Source organism: Pristiophorus japonicus, chromosome 3 (assembly GCF_044704955.1).
Source record: "Pristiophorus japonicus isolate sPriJap1 chromosome 3, sPriJap1.hap1, whole genome shotgun sequence".
NCBI classification, from domain to species: domain Eukaryota; kingdom Metazoa; phylum Chordata; class Chondrichthyes; family Pristiophoridae; genus Pristiophorus; species Pristiophorus japonicus.
Window position 1 is genome coordinate 86884014 of NC_091979.1, and position 23151 is coordinate 86907164.

A 23151-nucleotide genomic window follows, 5' to 3' on the forward strand; every position below is an offset into this window, starting at 1 on the left:
CAGCACACCCTCAGTGGAATATCAACCAAGTTTGCACACAACCTTCTAACACACATGAGAATGCTGCCACAAAACCCAGTAATTTAACATTTGAGCAAATAAATAGTAATTGATCTTTTATTCAACTACTAGCATTAGTAACTATTAAGGAGGCAGTTTATATTATTTATTCAATCTGCTTCAATTGTTGTATTGTTTTCGCCTAGCAATTACGTATCAGAGGTAGGAGCTTCTAATTTGAAGCGAAATAGGTTAGCCTGGAAATTGCACAAGTGAAGAATAATTTAGGGGAAGGGGAAGCAGAAAATGGGGTGGAATCTGAATCCAGTGGTTTCCACTCCACTTACAGTTTCCAACAAATTGCTCTCAGGGGGCCAGGAACTTCTTCAGCACTCTCCAGTTATGTTGATTCAGCGGTTTTGGTGGGGTCATCTCAGGAGGCATTGCCAGGTTATCCTAGAAACCCAACAAATGTGCCTCTTAGACCCAGTGGCACCTATGTCTGCTGAGAATAGTTAACAGTTCTGTTGTAGGATCAGTGAAGGCCCAAGCAGTAACAAATCGAAAGGTAACTGATCCAGGGTCTGATTACAGCTCAATGTTGGCCCTTCCATCTGAATTAAATAAATCAAAAACGTTTGGCCCACTTCAGTCTCCAGGCTCCTCCCCTTGGAGCAGCAACGTGAATTATGAACATGTTATCATTAGCCGTTTTCTGTTTTATCTCAATGGCCTAGAAATTGGCCGCAGCACCTCCTGTTATTGCATTCGGGGGGCGCTAATGGTGCACTAAGCCCTTACCAACTGGACGCGGTGAGAGGATCGACTCCCGCCATATTCAGCGGGAGGTTTGCGGTGGCGGTATGACATTGCGCCCCGATCTCCTTTGCCCAGACATCGTGATATCAGCACTGTGCGCATCGCCCTGGACCTGAACTTCGGTTCCGCCCCCTACAGCATTGCCAGACGAAAATACCGGCAGCTGAAGGACGCGTTTATCGGGAGGCTGGGCACTTTGGGGTGCTGCTTAAAGGCGAGGTAGCTGAGTAAGGAAACATTTTCAATCCTCTCTGATATTTTTCAGATCTTCTTTGCCCGCGATTGATCAGCCCAGCACTCTGCTGCAGTGAATCGGGCTGATCGGGCTGGAGCGCGACTTGCCGTCGTGGTCTAGGTAAGTGCTTCTTTTGCAGAGCCTGCAGTGATGGCCCTTCCATTTAAGGGAGGGAAGGAGCATTCCAATGGGGCAGTGCTACACGGCCCATTGTGCAGCGCTGCACACCTACCGCCCCACCTGCTGCTTGTCGCACTCCGGGAAGATAGTGGGGCACTTGATTTAGCACTCCACCTCATTCTTGGAGCGTAAATGGCAAATTTCTTTTTAAAGTTAGAAAACGTTAGTGGTTGCCGCTAATTTTTCCAACTTTTAAAAGTTAGTGCCCCAAACGAGATGCTCCCGAATTTCTCTCCCTATATCTTTAGTCATCCAGGGAGCTCTAGCTTTGGATGCCCTTCCTTTCCCCCTCCTGGGAATGTATGTAGTCTGTACCTGAACTATCTCCTAGTTGCAGGCCTCACATTGCTTATTTACTGCTGATTAATGTATAATGACATATATACTTTCTGTAATTAATTCCTCTTACCTGATGTGGGGAAGAATTTTTATTTTCGTAAGAAAGACAGTTACGATCAATGGAAAACCGAAAACCATTCCCCTTTCTTCCATTGTCTTCTGATTCTGATTTGTGAATCTTTTCATCATTATCCTTTTCCTCGGCTTCTTGCTCTGTTTGTCTCCGTTTCTTCCTTCTGTTTCGCCTTTCCTTGGCACTCTTTGAACTAAGCTTTGATGCATCTGAGGAACTATGTGACATTTCATATAGTCCAACTCTTCCACTTCCATCCCCTGTCTCAACTGCAGTAGCTGCTGCAGCCTGTCCAATGGAAGGAACATCACAGCATTTTGCAAAATTATTTTCAATATTACAAAAGGTACCAGGTAGAAAAGGTATTTATATTAACTAAAAATGAATTGTTACTAATTTATCAGTATATTTTAATTAGAAGAATCGGGGAGGAAGATAGGTTAATACCTCTAAATAGGATATACAGCACATAAAAAGGCCATTTGGCTCAACCAGTCCATACCGGTGTTTATGCTCCACTCGTCTAAATCTATTCACATAACCCTCGATTCCCTTCTCCCTCATATGCTTGTCTACCCTCCCCTTAAATGCATCAACCTCCCCTTAAATGCATCAGTCTACCTTTAAATGCACCTTCTAAAAGTGTGCACAAAAGAATTTCAGTCGAATGTTTTTAAGTATTCATATGCTATTATCCAACTGTAAGTTTGAGACCCAAATGTTTGAACAATTTAAATAAAGATGTTTTTTATTCCTACTTTGAAAGCCATGGAGATGATCAAGATGTCATCATCATCATAATAGGCAGTCCCTCGGGGTCGAGGATGACTTGCTTCCAGACTAAAAATGAGTACTCAGGTGATTGATGAACTAATTTTAAACAGTGGAAGATGCCTGTGCGTGAATTATTTTAACGTGGGGTGGCCGTTGCACATCAGCCACCACACGGGCTTGACGGAGCAAAGGCTTGATCCAATTGCAAGGGGATCCAAGACTGAAGACAAGGCTCTGCCTCCGCCGCATGTGCCAATACAAACACACAAACTCAAACATACTCCTACTCTCCTCCTTCCACAGGACGTCTCTCTACGTGGAATTCATAGTACGCAATATGAGCCTTCCCTTGGTCTTGTCCAAGCTGCTCTACTTCTGGGCTCTGACCTCTCCGCTCCTCCACGATGTAGTGATTTGGACACTGCACTATAAGAGGGCTGGTAGATTTTAAGCACTGAGGATATAACTTTGCAAATAAAAAGAATGAGATTCATTGGGGTAGAAATTGCAGACAAAAACGGGTGCAATGAGGCCCAATCTCAAGGACCAACGTCCAGCACCCAAGGACGCCTCAAATAGTCCAACTGAAAACTGGATCCGGATGTTGTCTGCCTGAAACAGGAGTTAGGCTCCTTCCATGTCTAAATGTGGGGCCTAATGCCTGTTTCAGGCCCCTCCTGCTAAATTAATCTTCAATGAGCGGAGCAAGTGTCGGACCTGTGTGATGGATTAAAGGAAATGCACTCTGGATGCACCATTTTTAATAAATAGATAAGACTGTTAAAGAATGGGAGAGGCCTAAATTTTCTGAGTGTAATGCTGCCAAAAATACATTCATTTTACAAAGGTTATTGTCGGCAATTCAATTATAAATTGATCAGCCAGAGAGATAGATACAGATTACCATAATAGTCATTATCATAATGCAATTTGGCAACTTCAGCATATGTGTTATGAAATGACACTTATGAAAATTCTACCTGAGCTGCTTCTTGATGTCTTTTAAGCTGTTCAAGCATCTGTTGAAATTCTGCTTCTTTCTGTTCAGCTTCCTCTAAAGTAGCCTGGTTTTGCTCATCATAGGCCATGGCAACAACAGCAAGAATCAAATTGACCAAGTAGAATGATCCCAGGAATATGACCAGCACAAAAAATATCATATATGTTTTGCCAGCAGCTCTCAGGGTCTGATAAAACAAAATTTTAGGTGCTCCCTTACTCTTCTGCTGAGATGGTCTATTTTGACAAATCAGAATTTCTACATGTAAAAGCATTATACTTTTTAGCACAAAACTAGAATGAATAAGGGCACTTGGGGTAAACCGTTCACAAAAATAAATAGCATCAACTTTTTAAAGTCATTATTAATTAACAATCAATCATTAATAAATTATTTACCTATAACAATCAGGGATAATATATCATCCTCAAATATTTCAGAGCATTTAATGATACTTCTGACAAAGTAATAGATCTAGGAAGAATCTCAAATTAAAGGCTAGGCTTTTCCAGAAGGCTTGAGTCTTTGGGTAAATATGCTAATGAAGGTATTTAGACGCAGCAGACATTTTTATAGATATGTTGTGAAATATGTAATTTTTTAATGTGTGTGGGAAAAAAAAATAGCAAAAGGTTTTGAAAAAAACATTTTAAGTGATTTGATTGGTTCGATTCTTTTACTGATTGATTTATTTTCATTACATCTTATGGTAACTGAATTCAGATTAATTGTTAATAATTAATAAAAAATTTAATGTATCAGATGAAAATATAGCACGGATAGTATAGCATCTGAAGACCCCCTAAATAACTATACAATATCAATCAGGAAGATTATACACTCACAAATAGATCTGCTTTACAAGTGGGATAAACATGGAAACATGGCGGGTGAGAAATGTGGTGACCGCTGGGAACCAGCATGAAACCGGCAATGCATCTAGAGCATGTACCCAAAGACAAAGGCCTGAGGCTCGCTCAAAATTGGGCCTTGGGCCTCATCTCCATAAAAGTGAGATCAATTGGCCATTCCGATGCAACTCGCAATTGGAGCCTTCCAAAGATCTGTAAGTCCTGGGTGGGGGAGGAAGTGCACAAGTGGGCAGTGACCTGTAGTATTGCCATAGAGCCAAGAGCAGCACTCCTGCTCCTCCTGGTTCCATATTAAGATAAGTGAAAAGTGAAAAACCTACCTTTCCTTTGGTGTCCTCCAGCAGGCTCTAGTTATGCTGATGTAGACATGGAAAAACTGAGCGACAACTACCAGATTTGGCATTGGGATCTTGATTAGCATATTTAAGGTGTCTAACATCTGTTTCAAATGGTCACCTGGGTAGTCGGCACATTTCATGGGGGGATTGGATATGGGAGACTGAGCAGAGAAATTGGTCGTGCATTTTGCACCCAAAGATAAGGCACGATGGGGATCAATTATTCCCCTGTTATTTCATAACTATCCATTGAGTATTATAGTTATAATGTTTGTTAAAAAATATACATATTTTCCTTTCTTTCAAAAACACCGTGGATACTTAAATACCTTAGTTATATGAGATTATTTTATGTCTTGTAGAGGCAGTTATCTCTTATCGTAGAGATTTCGCTGAAAATACTTGAGTTGTATCAGCAGTGCATTTGACAGTTGGTGACTGATCAATTTAAAATATTTTGTTCCATGACTTGGTCTATTGAAAAGAATGCTACCTAAGAATGATTGTTGCTCTGCACACTTCCCAATCTCAATTAAATTGTTAGGTTAAATGTGAGATTATGTCATGTAGAGACATTTATCTCTTATTGTAGAGATTTATCTGAAAACACTTGGGTTGTTACATTAGTACATTTGAAAGTTGATATATATTTTGGTCACAAATACTTGGGTATGAGGGTGAAAGGACTACTCAGATTATTTTTATTAGTAGCCAGAGAATAGCAGACTTTTATTCCATTGTGATTGTTCTACTTATATTCAATAGTTCATCCAATATAAATCAAATGTACTGTATACTTTTCTTTATTCATTCAGGGGATGTGGGCACCGCTGGCAAAGCCAGGATTTATTGCTCATCCCTAATTGTCCTTGAGAAGGTGTTGGTGAACCACCTTTGTGAACTGCTGCAGTCCATGAGGTGTTTTCCTACAACTGAGTGGCTTGCTAGGCCATTTCAGAGGGCAGCTAAGAGTCAACTACAGTGCTGTGGATCTGGAGTCACATATAGGCCAGACCGGATAAGGGCCACAGATTTCCTTCCCTAGCGGACATTGTATTGTACTATTGAATAGCATTACAAATATTCTTATGCACATGCATTTGCATAATAGTTTTATTCATAATGATAAATCATGCTTACCAGCTGGTAAAGGTTTTCCCAAAAGTCCTGAGTCATCAGACGAAACAATGATAAGAATGCCCAGCTAAATGTGTCAAAGCTGGTATAACCATAATTTGGGTTTCTTCCAGCTTTCATACATGTAAACCCCTCAGGACATTGACTAAGAAAATAAAGTATGAAATAAAAACCACAATTAAAATGTTTAACATAGCTACTTTTAATTTTTTTATATAATTTATAGTTATTTTTTTATGTCTATCAACAAAAAATATTCCTGCCTCACTGTTGCCTGTCATTTGCCTGAGATTTCTCGCTCCCTTAATCCAAAGGATGCACACTTGAACGGATATGGCAGAAAATTGGTTCAATCATTCACCGCCAGATCTGGCTGGACCACATAAAACATTACTGGGTCCTATTCTTGTCTGCCAAAACTGCCCAGGATCATTCTGGAATGCAAAGATAACCCCCTACTTCATTCTCAACTGCTAAGCATCTTCTTAAACTCCTCTCCCCAGTCTCCTCCACACTCACCTCTAACAAGTGCGAGGAGCTCGTGGATTTCTTTATCTCCAAGATTGAAACCTTCTGAAGCCTCTGCCACTTCCCTTCTTTCCCCTAGCCTACCAGGTCAAACCTTCTCCAAGGTTCCCCCCTACCCTAGCCCTGAACTTGCATTTTCTCCAGTTTCTCTCCAATCTCCCCTCTTGACCTCTCCATGCTAATCTTGTCCATGAGACCCTATTCCCACTAAACTGTTGAACACCCAACTTACTTTTCTGGCTCCCATGTTAGCTGACATTGTTAACCGTTCGCTCTCCTCAGGTACTGTCCCCTTCTCTTTCAAATCTGATGTCATCACCCCCTCCTCAAAAAAACAACCGTTTGACCCCACTGTCCTTGCAAACCACCGCCCCATTTCCAACCTCCCTCTCCTCTCCAAAGTCCTTGAATGTGCTGTCGCTTCCCAAATCCCTGTCCATCTTTCCCGGAACTCCATGTCTGAATCCTTCCAAACCGCTTTCTACCCCTGCCACAGTATCGAAACGGCTCTCATCAAAGTCACAAATGACATTTTTTGTGACTGTAATAAAAGTAAACTATTCCTCTTTTTCCTTCTCGACCTGTCCGTAGCCTCTGACACTGTCGACCACTCCATCCTCCTCCAACACCTCTCCACCTTCGTCCAGCTGGGTGGGACTGCACTCGCCTGGTTCCATTCTTACCTATAAAATCATCTGCAGTGGCTTCTCTTCCCGCTCCTGCATCGTTTTGGATACACTAGCTTTGGAGGGGGTACAGAGACGATTCACTAGGCTGATTCCGGAGATGAGGGGGTTACCTTATGATGATAGATTGAGTAGGTCTTTACTCGTTGGAGTTCAGAAGGATGAGGGGTGATCTAATAGAAACATTTAAAATAATGAAAGGGATAGACAAGATAGAGGCAGAGAGGTTGTTTCCACTGGTCGGGGAGACTAGAACTAGGGGGCACAGCCTCAAAATACGGGGGAGCCAATTTAAAACCGAGTTGAGAAGGAATTTCTTCTCTCAGAGGGTTGTGAATCTGTGGAATTCTCTGCCCAAGGAAGCAGTTGAGGCTAGCTCATTGAATGTATTCAAATCACAGATAGCTAGATTTTTAACCAATAAGAGAATGAAGGGTTATGGGGAGCGGGCGGGTAAGTGGAGCTGAGTCCACGGCCAGATCAGCCATGATCTTATTGAATGGCAGAGCAGGCTCGAGGGACTAGATGGCCTACTCCTGTTCCTAATTCTTATGTTCTTATGTTCTTATGTACCCTCTGGGGTCCCCCAAGGATCTATCCTTGGTTCCCTTCTGTTTCTCATCTACATGCTGTCCCTTGACGACACCATTCGAAAACATGGCAGTTTCCACATGTACGCTGATGACACCCAGCTCTACCTCACAACCACTTCTCTCGAACCCCTCTTTGGTCTCTAAATTGTCAGACTGCTTGTCCGACATCCAGTATTTGATGAACAGAAATTTTATCCAAGTAAATATTGGGAATACTGAAACCATTTCCTTCGGTTCCTGCCATAAGATCTGTTCCCTAGCCACCGACTCCATCTCTCTCCCTAGCATCTGTCTGAGGCTGAACCAGACTGTTCACAACCTTGGTGTCATATTTGACCCTAAAATGAGCTTCCGACCACATAGCCGCAGCATAACTCAGACCGCCTATTTACACCTCCATAACATTGCCTGTCTCTGCCCTTGCCTTAGCTCATCTGCTGCTAAAACCCTCATCCATGCCTTGATTACCTCTAGACTTGACTATTCCAATGCAGTCCTGGCTGGCCTCCCACATGCTACCCTAGGTAAATTTGAGTTCATCCAAAACCTGGCTGCCCGTGTTCCAACTCGCACCAAGTCCCGTTCACTCTGTGCTCGCTGACTTAAATTGGCTCCTGGTTAAACAATGCCTTGATTTTAAAATTCTCAGCCTTGTTTTCAAATCCCTCCATGGCCTCATCCTTCCCTATCTCTATAATCTCCTCCAGACCCACATCCCCCCCAAGATGTCTGTGTTCCACAAATTCTGCCCTCTTGAGCATGCCTGATTATAATCGCTCAACCATTGGTGGCCGTGCCTTCAGCTGCCTCGATCCCAAGCTCTGGAATTCCCTCCCTAAACCTCGCCATCTCTCTTTCCTCCTTTAAGACGCTCCTTAAAACCTACCTCTATGACCAAGCTTTTGATTAATTATCCTAATATCTTCTTATATGGCACGGTTTCACATTTTTGTCTTTTAATACCCATGTGCAGTGCCTTGGGACGTTTTACTATGCTAAAGACGCTATATAAACCCAAATTGTCGTTTTTGTCACAAAAGCTAGCTCATCATGACATGCCTTAAGAACTCATATGTCCTTCAAGATCATTGTAGTGGATACCAGAAGACCACATAGCTATTGTTGATGCTTGCACAATATAGCTACTTATAATGCCAAAATAGCACATTTACAATACACAGAAACGCACTTAGTCTCAGTTGTGCCAGCTGTAATACAATCAATGGATTCAGATGATGTTCACAAGTTCTCATTTTAAAACTACGGGCTGGATTTTCGGCTTTCCCAATTTTGGGGTGCAAATCACGGCGGGTGTCCCGATGCTGCCTGAACAAAGTTTGCGCCTTCAACTGGAAACTTCGGCAAAAAATGAGGGTTCCTGTTCGGGGGCATTAAATCACGCATTAAACAACGGACTTTGTGCGCCCAAGCCGAAAATCGCGGCGGTAAAAGAGCCAGCTATTTTGTGCATGCACAGTCGAGTTTTTGTTTTCCCAGATGCAGGCCTTATTTAATGAGCATGGCAGCTTTCTCCGCACATGTGCAGATGACCCGCCCAACGTCTAACACTCTTGCAGAGATGGAGTAGTAGGAGGACAGACAGCATGCCAGGCTTTTCTCAACGGAGGCTGCTGAAGACTTAGTCCACGCCGTGGAGAAGAGGTGGACATCACTCCATCTGGTTGGGGGAGGGAGGCCGCTGCCAACAATTTTCAAATAGGGTGGGCGAGCAGACTGACCAAGCCACCATGGTGCAGAAAGTCATTGAAGTGGGGGGAGTAAAGAGGAAGGTGGTTGTAGTACGGTACAGTATAGTTAGGGGGATAGATAGGGTTCTCTGCAGCTGAGAGTGTGGGTCCCAAAGGCTGTGTTGCCTACTCAGTGCCAGGGTAAACGACATCTCCTCCGGGCTGGAGAACAACTTGGAGTGGGAGGGGTAGGATCGGTACAATGACATAGGTAGAACTAAAAAAGAAGTTCTGCTGAGAGAGTTTGAACAGCTAGGGATTCATTGAAAAGCAGAACCACAAAGGTAATAATCTCTGCATTATTACCTGAGCCACGAGCAAATTGGCATAGGATCAATAGAATCAGGGCGATGAATGCTTGGTTCAGAGGTTGGTGTGGGAGAAGTGGGTTTTGATTCGCGAGGCATTGGCACCAATACCTGGAAAAGAGAGAGCTGTTCCGTGAGGACGGACTACACTTGAATTATGCTGGGACCAGAGTTCTAGCGAATCGAATAACTAGAGAGGTAGACAGGGTTTTAAACTAAATAAGTCGCAGTGGAGAGAAATCTAGAATGCTAAAGAGAAAAGAAAAGGAAGTGATGCAGTAAAGTGATTGTGGCAAGGATAACCAGATTATGTCAGGAAGGGACAGAGCATACAAACAAAAGAGTGCATGAACAAATAGGGTCCAGGTAAGAAAAAAATAGCGATAAGACAAATAGGGCTATAATACAAAATAAATGTTAAGATGGCTAATAATGTTAAAAAGACAAATCTAAAAGCGCTGTATCTGAATGCGCGAAGCATCCGTAATAAGGTAGATGAATTAACAGTGCAAATAGATGTAAATGGATACGATATAGTTGCAATTACAGAGATATGGTTGCAGGGTGACCAGAGTTGGGAACTGAATATCCAAGGATATTCTATATTTAGGAAGGACAGGCAAAAAGGAAAAGGGGGTGGTGTGGCATTGTTAGTAAAGGATGAAATCCGAGCAATAGTGAGAAAGGCTCAGAAAATCAAGATGTAGAATCAGTCTGGGTAGAGCGAAGGAGCACCAAGGGGCAGAAAACATTGGTGGGAGTTGTTTAGAGGCCTCCAAACAGTAGTGATAATGTAGGGACGGCATCAAACAGGAAATTAGAGATGCATGTAACAAGGGTACTACAGTAATCGTAGGTGACTTTAATCTACATATAGACTGGCCAAACCAAATTAGTAATAGTACTGTGGAAGATGAATTCCTGGAGTGTGTACAAGATGTTTTTTTAGACCAATATGTTGAGGAGCCTACTAGGGAACAGGCTATCCTAGATTGGGTATTGTGCATGAGAAGGGGTTAATTAACAGTCTTGTTGTGCGGGGTCCTTTAGGAAAGAGTGACCATAACATGATTGAATTCTTTATTAAGATGGAAAATGAAGTAGTCCAATCCAAAACTAGGGTCCTAAATCTAAATCAAGGAAACTATGAAGGTATGAGGAATGAATTGGCTATGATAGATTGGGAAGATTCATTAAAAGGCATGACAGTGGATAGGCAATGACTAACATTTAAGGAGCGAATGCATGAATTGCAACAATTATACATTCCTTTCTGCCGTAAAAACACAAAAGGAAATGTGGCCCGACCATGGCTAACAAAAGAAATTAAGGATAGTATTAGATCCAAAGAGGAGTCATACAAAGTTGCCAGAAAAAATACCAAGCCTGAGAATTGGGAGCAGTTTAGAATTCAGCAAAAAAGGACCAAGAGATTGATTAAGAGGGGAAAAATAGAGTATGAGAGTAAACTTGCAAGGAACATAAAAAACGACTGCAAAAGTTTCTACAAGTACGTAAAAAGAAAAAGATTAGCGAAGGCAAATGTAAGTCCTTTACAGTCAGAAACGGGAGAATTTATAATGGGGAACAAGGAAATGGCAGAACAATTAAATAAATACTTTGGTTCTGTCTTCACAGAAGAAGACACAAATAACATCCCAGAAATGCAAGGGAACCAATGGTCTAGTGAGCAAGAGGAATGAAAGGAAATGATTATTACTAAGAAAATATTGCTGGAGAAACTAATGGGACTGAAGGCCGATAAATCCACGGGGTCTGATGATCTGCATCCCAGAATACTAAAAGAGGTAGCCAAGGAAATAGTGGATGCACTGATTGTCATCTTCCAAAATTCTACAGATTATGGAACAGTTCCTGCAGATTGGAGGGTGGCAAATGTAACCCCACTATTTAAAAAAGGAGGGAGAGAAAACAGGAAACTACAGACCAGTTAGCCTAACATCAGTAGCAGGGAAAATGCTACAGTCTATTATAAAGGATGTGATAACGGGATAGATAATATCAACGGGATTGGGCAAAGTCAACATGGATTTATGAAAGAAAAATCGTGTTTGACAAACCTACTGGAGTTTTTTGAGGATGTAATTGATGGAATAGATAAGGGAGAACCAGTGGATGTGGTGTATTTGGATTTTCAGATTTTGATAAAGCACATAGGATTGGTGGTAATATACTGGAATGGATAGAAAATTGGTTAATTGACAAGAAACAGAGAGTTGGAATAAACGGGTCTTTTTTGGGGTGGTGGGCAGTGACTAGTGGAGTACCACAGGGATAAGTGCTTTTGCCCCAGCTATATATATATTATATATATAAATAAATGATTTGGATGAGGGAACCAAATGTAATATTTCCAAGTTTGCTGATGACACAAAACTAGGTGGGATTGTGAGTTGTGAGGAGGATGCAAAGACGCTGCAAGGCAATTTTGATAGGTTGAGTGAGTGGGCAAACACATGGCAAATGCAGTATAACATGGATAAATGTGAAGTTATCCACTTTAGTAGGAAAAATAAACACAAAGTATTATTTAAATGGTGATAGCTTGGGAAATGTCGATGTACAAAGGGGCCTGGGTGGCCTTGTACACCAGTCATTGAAAGCAAACATGCAGGTGCAGCAAGCAGCGAGGAAGGCAAACGGTATGTTGGCATTCATTGCAAGAGGATTTGAGCACAGGAGCAAGGATGTCTTACTACAGTTAGATAGGGCGTTGGTGAGACCACACCTGGAGTATTGTGTGCAGTTTTGGTCTCCTTACCTAAGAAAGGTATATACTTGCCATAGAGGGAGTGCAGCAAAGGTTTACCAGACTGATTCCTGGGATGGCAGGACTGGCGTATGAGGAGAGATTGGGTCGACCAGGCCTGTATTCACTCTAGTTTAGAAGAATGAGAGGGGATCTCATTGAAACGTATAAAATTCTGACGGGGTTGGACAGACTGGATGCGGGGAGGATGTTTCCCCTGACTGGGAAGTCTAGAACAAGGGATCACAGTCTCAGGATATGGGGTAGCAAATTTAGGAGTGAGATGAGGTGAAATTTTTTCACTCGGGGTTGGTGAACCTGTGGAATTATCTACCACAGAAGGCTTTGGAGGCCAAGTCACTGAATATATTTAAGAAGGATAGATTTCTAGACACAAAAGACATCAAGGGGTATGGGGAAAAAGCTGGAATATGGTGTTGAGATCATCAAAGGCAATCCCTCGAATCGAAGATGACTTGCTTCCACGTCAAAAAGTTCACAGGTGTTTCAATGAAGGACCTAAAATTCCAAGTCCCGAACTAAATCTTTAAGGGTGGAAGAAGCCGATGCATGGATTTTTTTTAATGTGGCTTTAACACAGGCTTGACAGAGCTCGGTCTTGGTCCAGTAGCAAGGATTAACCAAGACAACTGGAGACCATCTCTGCTGCATGGACCTAATGCGCACACATATCGCAGTGTGGACGGGCCCGTGCTGCCCCTGGGCCCTCACCTCTTCTGGGCCCCAAACTCACGGCTCTCCTGGGCCCCGATCACGTCCCTCTACAATCTCTCACTGCTCCTTCGCCCTGAACTCGCCGCTCCTGCTCTATCTGCCCACGCTCCAATCACTGACCTGGATCTTGTTGATGTCCTTTTTACTGCCGTGGCTCACCTGCTCCAGCACATGCTGCTCCCTGGAGTGGTATGCCGCCACGCTGCTTCTTTTGCTCCCCGGCCTGCTACAATGGTGCTCGCAGGCCGGGGGCCACTCAACCTGCTGGGCTAGGCCCCCACAATGCTCCTTCCATTCCCCGGCCTCCTCCGATGGTGTTGAGACAGAGGATCAGCCATGAACATATTGAATGGCGGTGCAGGCTCGAAGGGTCGAATGGTCTACTACTGCTCCTATTTTCTATGTTTCTATGGTGTGAACTTGTCCAAGAGGTATCTGTGGCAGACACGATTGCCAGAACTAGCACCCAATGTCGCAAAAAGTTCAATGATCTTACCAGGGTGAGTACCCTTCACATTTATGTATGCCTGCTATTCTTCCAACATGAATGTTGGACATTATGTGAAGTCATAAGAACATAAGAAATAGGAGCAGGAGTAGGCCATTTGGCCCCTCGAGCCTGCTCCGCCATTCAATAAGATCGTGGCTGATCTGATCCTGGCCTCAACTCAACTTCCCCGCCCGCTCCCAATAACCCTTATCATTCAAAAATCTGTCTATCTCCACTTTAAATATATTCAAAGACCCAACCTCCACAGCTCTCTGGGATAGAAAATTCCAAAGATTCACAAACTTCTGAGAAAGAAATTCCTCCTCATTTCTGTTTTAAATGGGAGACCCCTTATTCTGAAACTATGCCCTCTAGTTCTAGATTCCCCCACAAGTCTTAAGTCTTTCAAGTGTCTGCCCATTCTCAAAGTCTTGCAGCCTGTGGTGTGGGTTTCACAATGCATCAGAAAGCTGAAAGCTGACTTCTCCAGCCATTGCCTCTTAATTAAGGATGCACATAGTCTCGTGTTCCCTAATCATTCAGAACCTTCCTCGCAATACACTCCCACTGCTGATATGGGCTTCATAAAGATCACCTGCAGCCCCTATGCTACATCTCTCTCACCTCCTACCAATCGCTCACAAAGCTCATGCAAAATCCAGAGGTTGAAGTCCACAGTCACAGCTATTGAACTATGGTAGGCATATGTGGCACAACAGGAGGTGCACCCTTTCTGAACCCTTCCTATTTTTCTCATTGCAGGCGAATCTGTCACACAACAGGCGTGAGCAGTGCCGGACAGGCGGGGTCCGTCTCAGATCCTGGACTTAACAGATGTGGAGGAACAGGTGTCTGTCCTCATTGGAGCACCAGCTCGGACAGTTGCCGAAGGTGATGCTGAGCCCCTTTCGGGTAGTGAGGGTGTGTAAATGTGACTTTATTGAGACATATTATTAAGTGGTGTGGGGCCTTCACATGTACATGTGCAATGCCACCTTCCTGCTACCACCCTGCCCCCAACCTGCTGTTAAAAACACATCTGTTATTTTCTGCTTGCAGAAGAACAGCCACAATCGTGACAGGCGTCCAGGGAGCCATGGCCATCTGGGAGATGATGAGACGTACGACGAGACTGCAATGCCTGAGCCTCAGAGTCCACCAGTTGGCCCGTCGCAACAGAGCGCATCTGCGGACGAGCCCAATTTCCCCGGCTTTGAGTCGTCTGACGCTCCGAGCACAGTCGCCTACAGCAACGCGCAGTGACAGGGGAATCTTGGAGGCCAGCTCTCTGGAGGGTGAGTCAGCAAAATACGTCTGCTCAACAACAGGCAGACATGGAACTGGACTTGGTGAAAATGTCCAGGGAAAACACAGACGTGCACCGTGAGCTCATGGCTACATTGGGTCAGATCCCAGATAGCATCGACAAGCTTTCTGCGACTGTTGCAGAGGCAGTGTCACACATTGTCGGTGCAACTCAGGACTCCAGCGAGGCCATCATTGCCCACACACAGAGGCACGTGGCCTCCAGCAGCGACAGTAGCGTTCCAGATTGTGTGGCACGTGCTACTGATCACATTGCAGCATCAATCGAATCACAGGCACAAGCTGCGCAGCAGCTTGGTGATGTGATGCGGTTGATGACTGGTGCCATCCTCTCAATGTTCCCCACTGTCCAACGGGGAAGGGATAGTGCTGAAGCAGGCCAGCAAGTTATGGAGCCACATCGTGCTCTGATTGTTGAGGCCCAGCCCCGTCGGATATGGACGGTGCTGTCCTTCCTCAAGATGACAGCATTCCGGCTCCCACCACTGACTCTCCAACCATGCACCCTACACAGTATACACCCGAGCCAGCAGTAACTGCTTCTGCTGATGATAAGGTGCAGCGGTCGCACCCGGCCCTTCCAGGCCCAGAGCTGGTCTCGGGCGTCTCCAAACGCCGTCCACATTGTCGTCCCCCGAACACAGCAGCCCTCAACCAGCCTTGCGGGAGGTGCTGAGGCCTCATTGAGGATGAGCAGCAGGCATGGGAGGGGAATGAAGGGAAGGGGAGAATCTCAGGCCAAGTCCCATTAAGGGGTGGGACAGCGTTCTGCAGATGCCTTGATATTTTATGAGAACGCCTGTAAATAGTTACTTTTTAATAATGCACTTTTTAAGTAACTTGCAGCAGAACACTGTTTATTGTATTGTTTGTTTATGATGGTTTACTTTCTTGTTTGGTTTTGTTAGGGCTTCATTGTTTGCAATTTTTTTTGATAAAAATGTCACTATGATCCTTTGCCGTTGGTATCGTTTGTATCATTCAAAAGCTCAGCATAGATCTGCTATATGGTGGCACATAGCATGACCAGTATTAGATGCACACCTCAGCTTCCTCCATTCAACCAAACAGGTTCATTATGAGCTGGTGACATGCGGCTCTTGCTCCGGCAGTAGCTGGACGCTGCCTCTCCCGTGAATGGGATGGCTGTGCAATCGGGGCCTCACCAGACTCCTCTTCATCGTCCTCCTCCTCCTGAGGTGGGCCTGCAATCCCCAATGGCAATGCCTGGTCCCTCATGGTGGCCATGTTGTGTAGCATGCAGCACGCCACAATAAATTCAGAGACCTGATCAGGGGAGTATTGAAGGCTGCCTCCAGAGCTGTCCAGGCATCGGAAGCGCTGCTTGAGCACCCCAATTGTTTGTTTGATGATGTTGCGGGTGGCTGCATGGCTCTCATTGTAGTGCTGCTCGACTTCTGTGCTGGGTTGAGGAGGGGGGTCATGAGCCAGGTGGCTAGGCCATATCCTTCGACCCTGATCAGCCAGCCCTGCCGTTCCCTTTGTCGTTGAAACATTCATGCGACACTGCTCTCACGCAAGAATGATAGCATCATGTGCGCTCTCTGGATAGCGAGCATTCACTGCGAGGATGCGCTGCATCTGGTCACACACCAGTGGACTGGTATTCCTTTTGGTTTCTGAATACCTCTGCGTTGTTGAATGGTACTCGAAAGGTGATGTGTGTGCAGTCAATGGCTCCTTGAACCCCCCGGAAACTTGCAATTCTGCTAAACCCACATGCCCTCTCATTCTGGCTGTCCCTGCTCACATTGACTGCAACAGTTGCGCATAATGACCTGCGATGTGGGGTCCTCCTCTCTACAGTTAAATACGCTGCCAATACCACCTGTTGCACCCTGGGAACGTCAGTTTTTTCAGACGTTTCCTGGGGCAGACGTTAAATGAGACATAAGGGCCGAATTTTCCATACAGGGCGCAAGTGCAGCTTTGCCCGACGATTGACATCATGATCTCATTCAAACTGAAGGGCGGGGCGGTAAGTTTCTGCGGCGCCACAAATCTGGAGCCAAATTTACCGGCTGGGCGCTAAAACCTGGACGCCCGGTGTTATACCCAGAAACATCATTTACTGCCCCTCCGGGGTGCAAACAAAGGCACAAAACAGCAGAAAATCCAGCCCAACATCTAATGCCCTTAAATTTGTTGCAGCCTTATTTCATACCTCAATCCAAATATTCTATACAGCAATTTTCATAATTACAATAAAGTATGGATTAAAAACTATTTATTTATTAATTGTCTTTAAATATAACAATTCACTTATGCAGTCTATTCTAAAACAAGTTCAGCAAAAAGCACAATTGACTATAACTCACCCAGCATCTGTGCCATTACCACAAAGCAGTGCATCTTTAGATCCATTCAGGAAATAGTAATTTTCTGTTAATTAAATGGTAAACAAAGTTATTTTGTATTTTCCTATAAACACATCTGCCTAAATACCGAGGAAAATATAATGATCACCTTAAATTTAATAAGTTAAATGAATTCACTGTAACTGTATTCTGCCATACTTATGGAGTAGTACATTAAATTTGCACCCTAAATTGCTTATTCTTTTATCTTTTTTAAATATAAGCAAGATTTGATGTTAACTGGGGCAGGATAAAACCAGCACAAGATACTTATCATTGACATTAAACATAGAAAACATAGAAAATATGTGCAGGAGTAGGCCATTCGGCCCTTCGAGCCTGCACCGCCATTCAATATGATCATGGCTGATCATGCAACTTCAGTACCCGACTCCTGCCTTCTCTCCATACCCCTTGATACCTTTCGCCATGAGGGCCATATCTAACTTCCTTTTGAATATATCTAACGAACTGGCCTCAACAATCTTCTGTAGTAGTGAATTCCACAGGATCACAATTCTCTGCAAGAAGAAGTTTCTCCTCATCTCGGTCCTAAATGGCTTACCCCTGATCCTTAGACTGTGACCCCTGGTTCTGGACTTCCCCAACATCGAAAACATTCTTCCTGCATCTAACCTGTCCAATCCCATCAGAATTTTATATGTTTCTATGAGATCCCCTCTCATTCTTCTAAATTCCAGTGAATATAAGCCTAGTCGATCCAGTCTTTCTTCATCTGTCAGTCCTGCCATCCCGGGAATCAGTCTGGTGAACCTTCGCTGCACTCCCTCAATAGTAAGAATGTCCTTCCTCAGATTGGGAGACCAAAACTGTACACAATATTCAAGGTGTGGCCTCACCAAGGCCATGTACTACTGCAGTACGAGCTCCCTGCGCCTATACTCAAATCCTCTCGCTATGAAGGCCAACATGCCATTTGCCTTCTTCACCACACGCTGTACCTGCATGCCAACTTTCAATGACTGATGTACCATGACACCCAGGTCTCGTTGCACCTCCCCTTTTCCTAATCTGTTACCATTCAGATAATATTCTGACTCCCTGTTTTTGCCACCAAAGTGGATAACTTCACATTTATCTACATTATACTGCATCTGCCATGCATTTGCCCACTCACCTAACCCTGCAGCCTCTTAACATCCTCCTCACAGCTTACACTGCCACCCAGCTTAGTGTCATCTGCAAACTTGAAGATATTACATTCAATTCCTTCGTCCAAATCATTAATGCATATTGTAAATAGCTGGGGGCCCAGCACTGAGATACTTGAATAGGTGAATACTATAAAGTCCTTACTCTACAGCATGAAACCACACAAGGCACATTCCAGGGACAAGGCCACTCTGTGACCTTAACTCTTTATTACAGGACTCCAGAAGTGATGACCCTATGTGGGACCTCCCTTTATATACCTGTGTGATCAGGGAAGGAGTGTCTCCCACAAGTTCACTCCCTGTGGTCAAGGTGTGCATCTAAGTTGAGTGTACACAGTAATGCAGTGGTATTACATTGTAGTTACAAACATGACATCACCTTCCCCCCCCCCCCCCAAAGTCTTACTGGGATCATAGGTTTAGTCTTTCAGGCGGTCTACACTCCCTCGTGGAGCGCCGCAGTTGGGGCTCTGGTTGTTGGACACTGACGTGAGTGTCTGTCACCTGTGGTGATTCCGGCCTGTCCGGTCTGACCTCAGGGACTGTGCATTCTTCTGATTGCTCGTATTGCATGTTCACTGGCGGTAGTGTGAGCTCCATCTCATGGTCTTCTTCAGGTTCCTCCGTGTCCCCGCTGAACCTTTTTTTTACTTGGTCCAGATGCTTACGGCATATCTGACCATTGCTGAGATTTACCACGATGACCCTATTCCCCTCTTTGTCAATTACAGTACCCTCAAGCCATTTGGGCCCCATGGCATGATTGAGGATGAATACAGGATCATTTATTTCTATACATCTCCCCCTTGAATTACGGTCATGGTACTCGTTTTGTGACTTGTGCTTGCCCTCAACTCTGTCGGTCAGGACTGGGTGGATGAGGGGCAACTGAATTTTGAGTGTCCCTTTCATGAGTAGCGGGCGGGATTTCCGTGAGCGTGTGCGGGCAGGATCTATAGCCCAGCAGGAGGCACGATAGGCGGCATTGTAGGGAGGGTCCTTGAATCCTGAGCATATCTTGCTTAATGATTTGGACTGCCCATTCCGCCTGGCCATTGGAGGCCGGCTTGAACGGCGCAGTCCTGACGTGGTTGATGCCATTGCCCAACATAAACTCCCGGAATTCATAGCTCATGAAACACGGGCCATCACTAACCAGGATGTCCGGCAAGCCATGGGTTGAAAAGATCGCACGTCGGCTTTCCACGGTGGTGGATGACGTGCATGAATTAAGAATGATTCACTCGATTCATTTCGAGTATGCATCTACTACAATCAGGAACATCTTCCCCATGCGGACTCGCGTAGTCAACGTGAATGCGTGACCATAGTTTGGTGGGCCAGGGCCACGGGTTGAGCGGGGCCTCCCTGGGGGCATTACCCAGCTGGGCACAGGTCGTGCACCAGTGAACACAGTGTTCCAGGTCTGAATCAATTCCAGGTCACCAAACGTGTGACCGGGCAATGGCCTTCATCATCACAATGCCTGGGTGCTCACTGTGGAGGTCCCTGATGAATGCCTCCCTACCCTTCTGGGGCATGACTACCCGGCTACCCCATAGTAGTCAGTCGGCTTGGGATGGAGAGCTCATCCATCCGCCTGTGGAACGGTCTGACATCCTCAGGGCATGCTCCGTGTGTGGGCACCCAATCCCCAGTCAGAACACATTTCTTAATCAAGGATAGGAGGGGATCTCTGTTTGTCCAGATTTTGATCTGGCGGGCTGTGATGGGGGAGCCTGCACTGTCAAAGGCATCGACAGCCATGACCATCTCAGCGCTTTGCTCAGCTGCCCCCTCGGTGGTGGCCAGTGGGAGCCTGCTGAGCGCGTCAGCGCAGTTTTCAGTGCCGGATGGAGTAGTCATAAGCAGGTAGCGTGAGAGCCCATCGTTGTATGCGAGCTGATGCATTGGCATTGACAGCCTTGCTGTCTGACAACAGGGATGTGAGTGGCTTGTGGTCCGTCTCTAATTCAAACTTCCTATCGAAGAGGTACTGATGCATTTTATTACACCATAGACACATGCAAGCGCTTCCTTCGCGACCATCCCATAGCCCTGTTCTGCTTGAGAGTGTGACCTGGAGGCATAAGCCACAGCTTGTAGCTAACCCTCAGCATTACCCTGCTGCAACACGCACCCAACCCCACAGAACGATGCATCACATGTCAGAACTAAACGTTTACAGGGATCGTACAGGGTCAACAACTTGTTTGAACAAAGTAGGTTTCGCGCCCAATCAAAAGCCCGTTCCTGACATTCCCCACAAAGCCAATCACAACCCTTACGCAGGAGCACGTGTAGCGGCTCCAACAACGTGCTCAAGTTCGGCAGAAAGTTCCCGAAATAGTTCAACAGTCCCAGGAATGAACGCAGCTCCGATGTGTTGCAGGGCCTGGGTGCTCATCGAATCGCCTCTGTTTTGAATTCGATAGGCCGAATCCCATCTGCAGCAACCCTCCTGTCCAGAAACTCAATCTCAGGAGCTACGAACATGCATTTAGACTTCTTGAGTCGCAGGCCTACCCAGTCCAGTCGGCGTAGCATCTCCTCCAGGTTGTGGAGGTGTTCCTCGGTGTCTCGACCAGTGATGAGGATGTCGTCCTGGAATACGATCGTTCCTGGAATGATTTAAGCAGGCTTTCCATGTTGTGTTGAAAAGTCGCGGCCACTGATCGAATGCCAAACGGGCACCTGTAAACACAAACAATCCCTTGTACATGGTGATGGTAGTCAGTAGTTTGGATTCAGCGGCCAGTTCCTGGGTCATATAGGCTGAAGTGAAGTCCAACTTGGTGAACAGGTTGCCGCCTGCCAGCGTGGCGAAGAGGTCCTCCGTTCTTGGGAGCGGGTATTGGTCTTGTAGGGACACCCGATTGATGGTGGCCTTGTAGTCGGCACAGATCCTGACCGAGCCATCCATTTTTAGAACAGGAACGATGGGGCTCGCCCAGTCGCTGAATTCAACAGGCGAGATGATGCCCTCTCGCAACAGCCGGTCCAATTCGCTCTCGATTTTTTCCCGCATCATATACGGCACCGCTCTGGCTTTGTGGTGCACTGGCCTGGTGTCCGGGGTGATGTGTATCACGACTTCAGTGTCTTTGAAAGTCCCGATGCCCGGTTGGAATAGTGACTCGAATTGTTGTAGGACTTGTGAGCACGAACTTCGCTCCACCAAGGACACTGCGTGAACATCCCCCCACGTCCAGTTCATCTCGGTTAACCAGCTCCTCCCCAGCAGTGCCGGACCATTGCCCGGGACAATCCAGAGTGGCAGCCGGTTCACTAACCCATTGTGTGTGACAGCCACCATTGCACTGCCTAGCACCGGAATGATTTCTTTGGTCTAAGTCCGTAATTGTGTCTCAATACGTTCTAATTTGGGTCTACTGGCTTTGAGTGGCCATAGCTTCTCAAATTGCTGAACGCCCATGAGTGACTGGCTGGTCCCAGTGTCCAGCTCAATGCGTACTGGGATACCGTTAAACAAAACCCTCCCCATCATTGGTGGCGTTTTGGTGTATGAACTGTGAATATTTGCCGCATGGACCCGCTGAACCTCGGCATCCATTGATTTGCCCCAAAAGTCATCCTGCCTCACAGAACCCTCTTCTGGTCCATCTGCCTCATATATTAGTCTGGTTGCAGGTTTTCTGCACATTCGAGCTAAATGGCCACTGAGATTGCAGTTTCTGCAGACAAACTGTTGGAATCTGCAAGACCTGGCTGAGTGTTTTCCCCCACACCTCCAGCTTGAGTTAAAAGTTTCTATTGTGGGGGACAAAAGGGCTGTGGCCAGGAATTCCATGCTGACTGTCCCTTTGACTGCCCTTAAGTACCCTATCAGTGGGTGTCAGTGGCCCCATCCCAGACCGCATTGTCCACTGTGATGGCGTGAACGTCCGTTCAGCCTGCCATTGTCTCTGTTGAGGTCCTGCTCTGGGGTCAATTGCTGGCTGGTAAATGTCGGACTGCCCCTGCCTGCCTGCGGGGCTCTGAGTAGCATTGATGATGTTGACTCCCTGATCCATCGCCGCGTTAGAGGCAGAATTGCGCATGTAAATCATTTTAGTCTCTTCCTCCCCCGCCATGAAAGTTTGAGCTAACAATACTGACGCTTCCAAGGTCAAGTCCTTGGTCTCAATTAACTTGTGAAAGATTCCCGCATGACCGATACCCTCGATAAAGAAGTCCCTGAGCATCTCCCCCTGCAGGCATCTGTGAACTTACAGAGGCTGGCCAAACGCCGGAGGTCCGCTACAAAGTCCGGTGTGCTCTGTCCTTCACGACGTCGATGGGTGTAGAATCTGTGTCGAGCCATGTGTCTGCTGCTCACCGGTTTGAGGTGCTCCCCAATTAATTTGCTAAGCTCTTCAAAGGTTTTGTCCGACGGCTTTTCGGGTGCCTGTAAGTCCTTCATGAGCGCATAAGTCTTTGGCCCGCAGCTGGTCAGGAGATGAGCCCGTCGCTTGTCGGCCGCTGCATCCCCCAGCCAGTCTTTCATAACGAAGCTTTGCTGAAGCCTCTCAACAAAATCGTCCAAGTCTTCCCCAACACAGTACTGTTCCTCTGTGGCCATTCTCGTGGGTCATGAATTCCCGTTTCTCGTCGCCAATGTAAAGTCCTTACTCTACAGCATGAAAC

General features: G+C 45.6%; 1 protein-coding gene across 11 annotated transcripts in view; it reads right to left on the bottom strand.

Moving 5' to 3' along the window:
- Positions 1-23151, bottom strand: part of scn1laa (sodium channel, voltage-gated, type I-like, alpha) — a 229341-nt gene that overhangs the window by 169938 nt on the left and 36252 nt on the right. For 7 of the 11 annotated variants that reach the window (XM_070875520.1, XM_070875525.1, XM_070875522.1 and 4 more), the window contains exons 7-10: positions 17291-17354; positions 5771-5912; positions 3401-3607; positions 1644-1934 (exon numbers count right to left, since the gene is read on the bottom strand). In XM_070875520.1, coding sequence (XP_070731621.1) covers positions 1644-1934; positions 3401-3607; positions 5771-5912; positions 17291-17354 — 704 coding nt within the window. Of the gene's footprint in view, positions 1-1643; positions 1935-2475; positions 2479-3400; positions 3608-5770; positions 5913-17290; positions 17355-23151 lie in introns of all 11 variants that reach the window. The other 4 variants (XM_070875523.1, XM_070875518.1, XM_070875517.1 and 1 more) reach the window with 2 other exon arrangements.